The sequence below is a fragment of the Syngnathoides biaculeatus genome, chromosome 5 (assembly GCF_019802595.1).
Source record: "Syngnathoides biaculeatus isolate LvHL_M chromosome 5, ASM1980259v1, whole genome shotgun sequence".
Taxonomy (NCBI): domain Eukaryota; kingdom Metazoa; phylum Chordata; class Actinopteri; order Syngnathiformes; family Syngnathidae; genus Syngnathoides; species Syngnathoides biaculeatus.
Window position 1 is genome coordinate 13,386,127 of NC_084644.1, and position 12,668 is coordinate 13,398,794.

Below are 12,668 nucleotides of genomic sequence, written 5' to 3' on the forward strand. Positions count from 1 at the left end.
CCAAGCACAACTGTATGTATATCTTCTGTCCAGGTGTCCCTCCCCCCAACTCATGCAGTCTAAACTTTGCTCTACTTATTGCTAATTTTTTTTGTCTTAATTCCCACCCCCCTAAGTTTTTTCAACTTTGAGTATTTTCAAATTTTTAAATGTTTACAGTCCCCCCCCCCACTTTAATGCATAAGGTCATCAAAGAAATGTAAATATCAAATATAAAGTGAACTTAAAATGTGACTTTTAAATGGTGATTTCAGTTGAGGGAAAAAATATTGTGAAAACGCAAAGGCCCCCTAAACCTAACAACTTTTTTTAAGCTATTCAAAAATTTATGTTGTTGGACTTGTAGATCATTGTCCTCCTGCAGAATCCAAATGTGCTTCAACTTGACGTCACAAACGGATGGCTCAACATTCTCCTTCAGAATTCCCGGCACCATCAATCACAGCAAATTGTCCAGGTCCTGAAGTAAAAACTCAACCCAAGTCCACCACACTACAACCTTTAACGTTGGTACCTTTTTGGTCCTGAAATACTGGGCTATTTTAAGCCAGCAGAATCAAGACACAGCTTCCAAATAACTTCGCTTTTATCCTTGTCAGTCTATCTGCTATCCTCCCAGAACTCTCAGGAATTATTTATTTTTGCAATAGATGAGCCTTTGCTCTTTTTCAGCAATGGTTTTTGTCTTGAATCCCATTTCTGTCCAGTGTCTTCATTATTGTCACTGACACAGGGCTTAACAGAGACCTGCAGTTCTTAAGTTGTTCTGAGTTCCTTTGAGGCCTCTGGATAAGTCATTGCGGTTTGTCTTTGGGTAAGCAGGCCAGCTACACTTCACTACTTCCATGTTATCTCCATGTGAGGATAATGCCTCAAAAGTATGGCTTGCTGGAATCCTCAAGAATTATATATGGCTTTCATAACCCTGGAAATGGTTAGTCGCTTACTTATTTCTATTTTAGATATTTTAACACCTAATTTTGTTGGGCCACGCGGTTACTTCTGGAACAGGTCTGGAGGCAATTTGGCTTGGTTGTGATCAGTGAAAATGAACTCACAATTAATTAGTGACTGATTTAACAATGAGGGTATTCACTTGTTCTCCTTTCTAAACCAAATCCATCCATTTTCTTTGCCATTTATCCTCACAAGGGTCGCAGGGAGTGCCGGAGCCTATCACAGCTGTCAACGGGGAGCAGACAGGGTACACCCTGAACTGGTTGCCAGCCAATCGCAGGGCGTGTAGAGACAGTCGTACTCACAATCTCACCTAGGGGCAATTCAAGTCTCCAATTAATGTTGCATGTTTTTGGGATGTGGGAGGAAACCAGAGTGCCCGGAGAAAACCCATGCAGGCTCAGGGAGAACATGCAAACTTTATACAGGCGGGGCCGGGATCGAACCGGGGTCCTCAGAACTGTGAGGCCAATGCTTTACAAATCACAAAATGAAAACATTTGAAGTTCACTTAGTTAAGTTATATTTACTTTGGTTTTCAGTGGGGAAATGCACAAATAAGAATTTAAGGATATTCTTGGACAGCACTGTGGGTTTTCATGACTACACAAAATATATATAAAATATTCTACTGCAAGAGGACAAAATGTCTAGTTTTTTTTTTTTTTAATTTTAAAACCAATGCCAACTGCCACAACATTCAGCATTTTGCAATTAATCTTTGATATTGAACTCAAACCATTGTTCTTATTTGCAGCATCACATGACAGCAAAACTCAATGCATTTCGTTTTTATTGGTCTTCAAAAAGAGATACACATTTACAGGTGCTGGTGCTATAGAAAATGTGTCTGCGGAAGCGAGGAGGCATTGCTAATAACCTTCAGCTACAGACGCCCGTGAACTCGTTTCCATACTTACTACCATGAGAGCAACGGACTCAACATAAAATGAATGACAACCGAGTGAGCAGGAAGAGAGTGAAAGAACAGATCATGCATGGGGGAGGAAAAAAAGCTTCAGTGAGGAAGAAAAAAAGAAAAGATGAGAAAAGGTGAATGGGAGTAGATGAGAACTTCATTATGGCTGTGGGGGAGGGTTTCGAGAAGCAGATAGAGGACGTGACAAAAGACGTGATGATCAATAGGACATGGGAGCAAAAATACTGAAAACATTTTTTTTTTCTTTTAGGCTTCAGAAGGGAAACAAAACATTCCAAATATGCACGCGTTAATGATGGCTGAGATTTTGACTTAAACATACGACAGCAGAAACCAATTCACTACGCGAACGGGACTATTGACCAGAAATAAGAAAAAAAATATCTGAATATTAACTTGGAAGGACATAACTACCATGTTAAAATAAAGAAAGGGGTAAGAAATAATAACTTGAAAAAACAGCACATAAATCGCACGTGAGAGGCTCATACGGAACTATCTAGGCTGTCAAGAGGCATGAGACTGGACTTGCTCAGTGACTCTCCCACTTGTTGTCTGGAGGAGGTTCAGCCCACTCAGCATCTTGTTCCCTCTGTGCGCTCCTGCAATGCAGTAAGCCGTGTGAAAGGCTGAAGAAGGGAGGGGGGGGGGGATGCCTCAGGGAAGGGTTCAGAGTGGGTCAGGGACGAGGAGGAGAACAAGTCAAAAAATAAAAAAAAAACAGGGGGGGGGGGGGGAGAAAGAAGACATGTTGAGATAAATTGTCATGACACAAAGTACAATGTCCAATTCCACACCAGGTAATGCACACCGCTGGCTAAAAATATTTCACATGAGGGGCGGGGAATGTTTACGGCTTAAATATTTTGGAGATTAAACAAGATCTTTTTCCTCTCATCAGAACTTGAATTGCTTCATGAAGGGTAAACAATATGGTCCATGCACCGCAGATTCCCCACCCCTATATTACGCCTCTGGAGGAATTTTTTTTAATTAAAAAAAAAAAAAAAAAAAATTGACTGGGACCATACAGCACACTGCTCTGTACACACAGCAATAGAAAACTGAACACTTACCATGTGTGGATGAATACACCTATGCTACAAAACCGCTGCAGAATGAACCACAGCAAAGATCATACAATATTTACAGTTTTTTTCATAGAAAAAAAAAAATGCAGTTTCTTAAAATGCCTCAGCAGTCCCTTAACAATTTTCAAATCTATGAATGACTATGTACTTTGAATGCAGGCTGGTTTTCTGGCAGTTGCCATGTCACTTTCATTAATTTGACTGAACAATTGAAAGATTTCATGGCTACGAGACCATTAGAAAGTGACAAATTGTGAAAATTTAGACTGTTTTCAATGTGTTTCAAAACAGGACTTGCAAGAGCATGCAGTGACCCTTTAAAGGGCACAGACTGCTGTCCAACCTGCAGAAAAATCTAATTTGAAGGGAGGGATTCATGACATTTTGCAGGCGTTCCGCAGAGTCCATTTCTTACCAGCTTTTGTTGCAAAAACGAGAGCCATATGCACTGCATACAAACCACGATGCCATCGCTCTCTCCCACCACGAAGGCCACATTGCGTGACCGCCTTCTGAGCTGAGGAAGGGGGCGAGCACTGTGGGCGAAGAGCGGGCGTAAGGAGCTTCCACCTGGGGTTGAGTAGACTCCTCGAGATCCGTAGCTTCAGAGTTGGAAACTCGAACACCGACGACACTAGCTCCAGCTCAAGAGTCCTTGCCTTCTGACTTGTCACAGTGACTGAACTTGGAAGTAAAATCGAGTCCCAAACTCTCCTTAAGCTATTGTGGACCAGGAACTGGATGAGAAGCCAAAGTGTAGACACCTTCAGGAACCAGGCATGAAGTAGACAGGACATACAAACCACAGCTTCACTTCCTCCTCCTCTTCTTCTTCTTGGCAACCATACTGGGGATCTTCGTGTTTTTGTGTGTGTGTCACAGTCTCTTTGGAATTGAATCCGGTTCTGTGGTCTTCTACAAACATGACTTGGAATAGCTGGATCTCTTCTCCTTGAGACTTGAGGTCTTGGAGCTGTTGACTTGAGGAAGGAAAAAAACATAACAGGACACTGTTAGCGTTGACATCTGACAGGGCTAATGGAACAGGAACCATCGCATCAATGCCCTCCCTCGTGTGGCTGTGTGACTTTTTGGCCTCTAAAGTATTGCTTAATGGAAGCAGCTGGGGAGAATCTCAAATTAATTTGGGTTTTTCTGCCATCCCTATTGTAATTGAAACAACTTGGCTGTGTATGCGTGTGTGTGTGTGTGTGTGTATAGGACAGTGTCATCTGTGTAACTGGTCTAGATGTCTTCTGGATTCTAAACTTTTATCTCACACGGGACTTTTTATCAGTGTTCTAAATATGTTTGGGACTTCTCGTCAGTGTTCTAAATAGGTTGTATCTATGTGGTTCCTGGTCTGCATCTTTCAGAACTGGCTGAGGTATCATAAAGTGCACCCACTGCATTTAGTCAATACTCTGGATCTCTACCACCCCCTGACTATGTGCCACCCTTGAAATGCACTACTCCCATCCTCTCAGGAGGCAGCTAGAGCAGTGGTGCTGCTTTTGCAGTCTATCCTTAGGGGGTCTGAGGGCGTGAATGTGACACCCAACCCAGTAAGGAACTCCATACAGGAGTCTAAAGAAGGGAAGCCTAGTGTGGATTGCACATACTCCACCGGCAAGTCGGGCCTAAATCTGGGGACAAGAAGAAAAATCAACATCAGAACCTCAGTGGTCCCATTTCATTTTCACAAGTACAGTGAACCCCCTGGTTCTCGCATATTTTTAGGTCACTTACTACCATTACGTTTATATTCAGAATCCTACAACATTCTATTGTTAACAGGAAACGGTACAGTACTGTGAAAGTGTTTGGCCCCTTCCTGATTTGTTTTGCATTTGTCACACTTAAATCTTTTCCACCAAACAAATTGAAATATTAGTCAAAGAAAAGTGATTACCCGCCCCTCCCTGCAGTGTTACAACATGACTGCAGTTTATCATACCTACATTCAATTTCTTACCCACCCACACCGAGGCCTGATACAGTCACCTGTTCTCTCCCCCCATCCCTGCAAAAAAAAAAAAAAAAAAAAAAAAAAAAAAAAAAAAAAAACTTGAATAGTAGGTCCCTGACAGTAAAATTTAGGAATGGATCTAATTGAGCACTATCAGTGTGGATGGGGAAAGGTCATAAAGCCACAAATGGCAAAAACAGAGCAGTGTTGAACCTTCCCAGGAACGGCCGGCCGACCATAATAACCAAGCAACGAGTCATCCGCGAGGTCACAAAAGACCCCAGAACATCGTCAAAAGAACTCCAGGTGTCACTTGCCTCAGTTGAGGTCAGTGTTCATGACTCCACCATAAGAAAAACACTGGGGGAAAATGGCTTACATGGCAGTTCCAAGAGAAAAACCGCAGCTGAGCAAAAAGAACATTTAGGCATGTCTCAATTTTCCCACAAGACGTCGAGATGAACTGCCAAGACTTTAGGGAAAATACTCAGTGATGTTGACGAGACTAAAGTTGAGAAGTAAAGGTGTGTGTCCAATTACATTTGGCATAAAAGTAACACCACATTTTAAAAAAATAACTAAAAAAAAAAAAAAACAACATACACACAGTAAAACAGGGTGGTGGTAGTGTGATGGTATGGGGCTGTTTTACTCCTTTTGGACCTGGAAGACTATGATCAATGGAACTTCTGTCTACCAAAAAACCATGGAGAATGTCTGGCCACCTGTTTGTAACTTCAAGCTGAAACAAACTTTGGTTATGCAGTGAAACAAGGAAAGAAAATACACCAACTACCACTGAATGGGCAAAAAACAAAATGATGATTTTCGAGCAGCCTTGTCCGTCCCGAACCCTATTTAGATACTTTGGCATGACAAACAGTTCATGCTTAAAATCCCTCCAAAGTGGCTGAATATGAATATAAACTATTCTGATGAGTTGGCCAAAATTCCTCAATCAGGACTGTAAAAGTCTTATTGCAAATTATCGCAAATACTTCATTGCATGTTGGTGCGAAGAATAATCCTGTTATTAGGTTTAGAGGGAAATCACTTTTTCACACAGGGCCATGTAGGCTTGGATTTTTTCCCCTCCCTTAATAAAATATAAAAACTGCATATTGTGATCAAATATGTTGTCTGACTAAAATTTAAATTTGTTTGCTGATGGGAAAATAAGTGTGAAAAAAATGCAACATTTTTTACATTGAATTCAGGAAGGAGGGCGCAAACATTTTTTACACCACTGTATAAACTTTTTTTCTAGTGAAAAAAAAAAGTCCAGCCTTTTGGCAAGTTAGGTATTTAAAGTCACAAAAGAGTATTTTGTGAGTTTTGAAAATTTTGCTCTGACAAATTTTTGTCAAAATGGGAAACTGCTTTGAAAATGTCTGGCAGTGAATGAATTAAAATGAATAGGAGCAGTAAAACTAAACTTTTTATATAGTCTCATGGAACTATTTCTCACAGGGGCTCACTGTGTATTCTTCACAATAAAAAAAATGTCTTACGTTTTGACTATGGCCCGAAGTGCAATCTTTCGTTCCCTTTCAACAAACTTGTCGATGAGGTACGAAGCCATACGCGGAGCTTCCAGATACAACTTGAAGAAACGACGGTAGTTTCCTAGAGCCCAGGCAGCGCGCAGAGCGAGAGCGTGAGCAACACACACGTCCGCCTTAAGTGCCGTAGTCAAGTACACCAGCTCAGTGATGAGATCTGGAGTTGGGAAGAAAAGCCATTCAAATAGGAAATCTAATGGAAAGAAATGCGTCTGTGATGACCATACCTCCAGAGTTTTTGGTAAAGATGTAGTACAACAAGCGATATGCTGTAAACTCTCCGACGTTCTCCGACGGGTTGTCCTTGTAGAGGGACTTCAGCTGCGTCTGGCACTGGTTGAATTCCTCATGGTCGCCCTGCCACAAAACATGGGTCTTTTAGTTTCATTATGGCACTAAAACAAAGCCTTCATTCTGCGAAGTGAAAAATTTCACCTTTTCCAGGGCAATGCGTGCATGACACTCGTACACTTCCACGGTGAATTCTGTACGAACTCCTTGGACCTGTGAAGAAAATCATAAACTTTTCACTTTAACAAAAAAAAAAAAAAAAAAAACAAAAGCATGCCAAACGTGATGGACACTAACAGTGAGGTCCTGTCGTATGGACTTCATCTGTTCACAAGCATAAGGATAGTCCTGTTTGGTTTTCCAGTCAGCTTTCACGGCCTGTAAAGATTTTTTTAACACCTGCAAGGCAAAGAAACAAAAACATTTGCAGTTGATCATTTCTCATCCTACACTAAATCCTCTTTATGGCCTACTAGTATGCCTATATCAAGGTTACATAATCATATCCCTGCTATTTCGGAGATTTTTAATATTACAAAAATATCAGACATAGGAACAAACCCTTCCATGTGTTTTATTAAGACCAAGAAGTGGCAAAAAAGGTCTCCAATTTACTCTTACTGATTCCTTTAATAATGTGTACAGCATGGATGGGGTCGGACTTCTGGAGAAATATTTCATTGGGGCATGATAGAGTGCAACAACCAGCTGTAACAAGAGATGCTGGACCCCCCGCATTATCTGGGACAATCATGTATGCCTATTTCCAATAGCCTAATATGGCGTTTCCCATGTTAGCTAGCAGACTTTACTTTGGTGGATTGATTTATATTAACATTTTGATGTTTAAGCAAAATGTTTAATTGTTCTGTTTTGTGTCTTTTTTTTTTTTTTTTTAAATAAAATTCACCTGAGAGTGACTCAATCATGAACCAGGTACTTTGCCTCTTATTTGGATAACTATGCAAGAGTATTTTTTTTTCATTTTCTCAAATTGATGATATACAGTCTCTTGACAGGAAAAGGAGAATGGAGCCAAAAATTAAGTCATCTGGAAGGAGTAAAACTATCTTCAAATATTCTAATGCTTTTTTTTTGGGGGGTGGGGCAGTCTATTTCAGATTTTCACCCATCTCAGATGGGTCTAGAAGAAAATCCCTGCAATAAACGGATTGACAATGCTAGTTATAAAAAGAGATGACTGACAACTCACATGAATAGGGCGAACAGTGGCGGGGTCTGGGGCACAGGTGAGCCTCAGGTAAGGTTTTGTGATGTCTTGACATGTCCCAACAATGGGACAGTCTTCCCAGCTGAGACCCTCCTGTGTCCCATCAGGAAGGTCCAGGGAATTAATAGACAGCACTAGGGGCTCTGAGCGAAGCTGCTTCTGGAAACGTGCTGCTCTGCTCTGCTTTTTGGCTTCCCTGTCAGGGTCATGGAAATCCAAACCAGCATTTCCACCTTTTCTCTTCTTACCACCAGGTGTATTGGAGTCATCCATGTTTCTAAGAAATGGAAGGGTAAAATTTTTCTAAATCTTATATGGGAAGAGGATGATGAGGTAAATCAGCACAATGAAACAATTTTGCTATTACCTCCTGCCCCTAGCTTTTCCGCCTCTTCCTCGCCCCCTCTCTCCCGCATGCCCTCGATCCCTGTCGTTGCCGCGACCACGACCACCTTTTTGGTTTCGTCTTGACAGCTGAGGTCGGAGATCACTGGAAAGGCTGTTGTCTGACTGTGAGCCAGAATCACTAGGTAGGAGACAAGAATAGAGTGGCAGTGAATCAAAACATCGAGAGACTAGGAGTGATTCTCAACAGTGTGCCATGAGAGATCATCAGGTGTGCAATGAGAAACTGTACAATTTTATCTAATTGTGCTAAAAATATTTAATAAAACATCTATGTTAGTCCGTCTATGACAGCGATGTATAGCAATGATGAATAATTAATTGCTCTGTAACTAGAAGGTCAGTATGACATGCTTTGTATCAACAAAGGTCGGGAAACACAGCAGTGGGGTCCATTAAACCGTTTACCTGCGCCGATGTCTTTGGTTGCTTCGGTCGCGGTGTCTGCTGTGAGTTGGGGAGGGGGAGCGCGAAGAGGAGTGTGAAGAACTAGAAGAGGGACTCCGCTGAGAAAAGATATTCCTGTAGTGACCCAATCTTTGACCGCCACCCCTGCCTCGTGATGCAGCTGCTGCACTTCCACCTCGACTCGCTGAAGCATCAACACTTCTTGGGACGGCATGCCAGCGAGATTGCTTACCCTTTAAACTACAAAGTCAAAAGACAAAAACTTTGAGCAATAAGTAATGTCATATGCATTGGGGTGTGGGTGTGGGGTCACTATCATGACACATAAAACTGTTTCAAAAGTTTCTCTGTAATTACTCTGGCAGTGGTTCACGGTCCCAGTCAATAGTGTAAGCGGATCCATCCTTTAAGCGGTCCTGCAGAACTTCCTTCAGCACCTTCTCCGTGCGATCTTTGTCCTCCTCACTCTCACAGGCAGTGAAACAGCGCTGGACATACTCCTTCATGGCTGGCGGCCAGTCCTGGGGTCTGCACATACACGTTAGCGGGTCTGACCGTTGTCAAACAAGTAACAAAGACAGATCTGAGCAGCGGATTCGTTTTGTACCGTGTCTGAGGTGCAGCGCTTGCATTCACTGGAGAGGATGGGTCTGGACTGAGTCCAGCAGGCTGCTCATTTTGTGAGAATGCCTGGTTAGAAGTGGTGACCTGATAAGGCCTCTTGGGAATATTGAACTTCATGGGGGCAGTACCAGGTGACTCTGTGGGGACAAAAATGTTATGAAAATGAAGTGTTTCCACTGTTATATTGCAGTTCACCATTCACACCCGTCAGATATTTTTTAAAATTTGAGATATTTTTTAAAATTTGTTTTTACAGTATGAAGCCAAGATCATGTTTGGAGTTGGGTATAATACCACATTGTGCCACAACATGCCAGGCATCGCTGAGGCCAACTGGAAGAGATGCAGCATAATTGCGTGCAGAGCCTAGATTCAACACAGTACCATGCTTTAGGTGTAAAAGTAGTGGTTAATTGAGAGTTTAACAATCATCTTCATTGCAGAAACTAGTTTCGTTGAACAATAAGATGTTTCTAACTTTACATTTCATTTTGTGTATCAATTTTACAGCAAACCTCACAGGGGAGTCATAGCTTTAACAGGCACACTTCAGAAATTATTTGGAAAAATTGTGCAAGCAACAGTGAAAAGAGCCACTAAGGATTATTTTCCTAAATATGCTTTAAAACATTACATTTTAATGTGTGTAATGTATTTTAATACTGGAACACATGCCCCGTCATAAACAAGGGTTCACGGTAAAGAGATTGTCCAATTCAAAATACAAATATTCAAGTTTTTTGTGATAAAGGTCACATTTATGTCTGGTATAATCCTTACGTTTCATCCGATGCCACAGTTGTTGTCCTTGGTTTTGGTTTTTAGGTTTATTAGCCTCTCCTCTGCCTATTCCTGCTCCATACTGTACTGGTTGCTGCTGGGATGGACTCTGTGGAACTTGAAAGTTGTTCTGGGCCTGAAAGCCAGCTCCATAGTTGGGCCTTCCAGGGCAAGAGTTGTAACCCTGCATCTGGTTGGGATCCCCGTGTGGATATGGCATGGAATTGTTGGAATTGTACGTATTGTGCGGTGGAGGAGGGGGGTACTGGGAATTGGGCGGAGGAGGCAAGGGTGGCGGAGGAGGAGCAGCAGCAGTTTTTTCTGAGGTGGTTGGGCTTTGGGGTGGTTGAGGAGTGGACGGGAGTTGAGGTTGAGAGGCATAGTTGGGGGGTTGGTCTTCCATTCCAGGCACCGGAGGTGGCTTGGGAGAGAAATGAGTTAATATAAGACAAAATACCTACAACAAAACCTTGTTGTGTAACACTTCCGGTGTATTTAATTTAAAACAGACTACTTTTTTTTTTGTTGTTGTTGGAGGATCACAACAGAAAACATTAAGATATACAGTAAATGCTGAAAAAAATGTTTTGACGACATGATCTACCTTGTGAACAAATGCATTCTGTATTTAAAAAAAAAATAAATCAAGAGAAAGATTTGGACTTGTATAGACTTTTATCTAGACCATCACAGAGCCCAAAACGCTTTAGAAAGACTCATTCACCCACCCACACACACACACCCACACACACACGCACACGCACACCAATGTGTAGTTGCTGCCATTGAAGGCGCTGTCAGGCCCACTGGGAGAAATTATATGATGGGTGAAATAAGGAGATGGTAAGACAATACCCAAAATAAACTGTCTTCTAGATTTCATACCTGTCCATTTGACGTTGGTGGTGTTGGGTACGGACCTGGGGGAACGGCATACTGATTTTGTGGATATCCAACTGCATACTGTAAAGAAAGTAGTGTGTTACGCTGCATATGGTGGACCTTTTGTTTATGTTGACATTTAGATAAGTGCTTACTGGATTCATTGGGTGGTAGTAGTAGTGGTGGTGGTGATAGGGGTATGTGTATCCTGGATACTGAGGCTGATTTTGCTGGTACCATTGATAATATTGCTGTTGTTGCATGGCGGCGTCGTTCACACCTGCCTGAAACTGAAAAGTTGTACTTGATTTATGGTAAGTGCCGGGAGGAATGAAATGCACTTTTATGATTTGAACATTCCTACTGTGGTTTATAAAGTGAAGGCAAGACGAGGCTAACTTACCTCGACTGCTGCCCGGTTGGCTTGGCTTGTCTTCGCATTGCTCTGACTTTTGCTAATTGAAGCAAGTGCTTGCCTTGCTTTCTCCCATTCTGGGTTCTCTTGAACGTGATTCTCTACAGCACCACCGCTATAAGCCCTGTCATCAAAACGACAGTTAAATGCAGTAAAACATGCCCTCACAGTAACTTCTACAATAAAGTCTTGTCACAATTTAACAAATTATATAAAAAAAAATGGACACATTTGGGGCTTATAATACCAAATGCAGAATAGATACAGAAGTGCTTTCCCCCCCATTTAATACCTCTTTATGGGCACCACTAAACACAAGACTGTGGTCTATTGCTATATTTGCAGGTTGAAATAAGCAAGGCAAGCTTTTTGTAACATTTAAAAGCTGAGTTGGACTGTCCTAAATTAACATTGTAGATAAACATTTCGACTACCTGTAATTACATTTTGAATCATCAAAATCTTCTTTTATGGTATCTATCCAAAATGGAGATGTAAATATTTTGAATTGAGCTGAATTAGAGATATCTTGAACTGGAATTATGACTAGTCAAAATGAAATAGGAACTATCTCAAAAGGTGGCGATACCTACAATACCGCTGCAGGTATCAGAAATCAACATAGTACATATGTGAATTGTACAGGGTGTCCCATGAGGAGACATAATACATTCCATACATGTATGGCACTAACGAGTATTTCTTCATATTTCAGACAACCAAAAGAATGCATTTGAATAAAGAGCTACGAATTGAAATGACCCTGATGGCCGGTTCAGTAAACAGTCGCATGGCTGCATGTGCATTTAATGCAAAACGTGCGATGAGTACCACACACGACACTCTGGCAAAACTTGTCGAGGTCAAAATACAGGAAGTGTTTTGGATGTAGCAACATGTGGTCAAAAACCTAGTCAGCATATTATAGAAGCCATAGAGCACATTATATAAATAAATATGGTTTGTCAAGAAACATTTATTTTTCCCATGTATGGAGACTTATGAGACACACTGTAAATATCTGTAATGACGAACTCCATACACAATGAATGGCAAAAGTGACATTTGTCCTCGGCAAAACGACATTCAAGATATCGGAAATGCTCACTGTGG

At 41.5% G+C, this 12,668-nt stretch overlaps 1 protein-coding gene across 2 annotated transcripts in view; it reads right to left on the reverse strand.

Moving 5' to 3' along the window:
• Positions 1-1,733: 1,733 nt before the first annotated feature.
• The window catches only part of leng8 (leukocyte receptor cluster (LRC) member 8), an 11,873-nt gene continuing 938 nt past the window's right edge, over positions 1,734-12,668 (reverse strand). For both annotated transcript variants that reach the window (XM_061820306.1, XM_061820305.1), the window contains 14 exons: positions 11,544-11,679; positions 11,296-11,430; positions 11,144-11,221; positions 10,259-10,679; positions 9,462-9,615; positions 9,212-9,382; positions 8,855-9,094; positions 8,409-8,567; positions 8,024-8,318; positions 7,108-7,209; positions 6,955-7,023; positions 6,747-6,876; positions 6,469-6,676; positions 1,734-4,634 (listed from right to left, as the gene is read on the reverse strand). In XM_061820306.1, the coding sequence (XP_061676290.1) occupies positions 4,472-4,634; positions 6,469-6,676; positions 6,747-6,876; positions 6,955-7,023; positions 7,108-7,209; positions 8,024-8,318; positions 8,409-8,567; positions 8,855-9,094; positions 9,212-9,382; positions 9,462-9,615; positions 10,259-10,679; positions 11,144-11,221; positions 11,296-11,430; positions 11,544-11,679 (2,461 nt within the window). In that variant the 3' untranslated portion in view covers positions 1,734-4,471. The remainder of the gene's footprint in view (positions 4,635-6,468; positions 6,677-6,746; positions 6,877-6,954; positions 7,024-7,107; positions 7,210-8,023; positions 8,319-8,408; positions 8,568-8,854; positions 9,095-9,211; positions 9,383-9,461; positions 9,616-10,258; positions 10,680-11,143; positions 11,222-11,295; positions 11,431-11,543; positions 11,680-12,668) is intronic.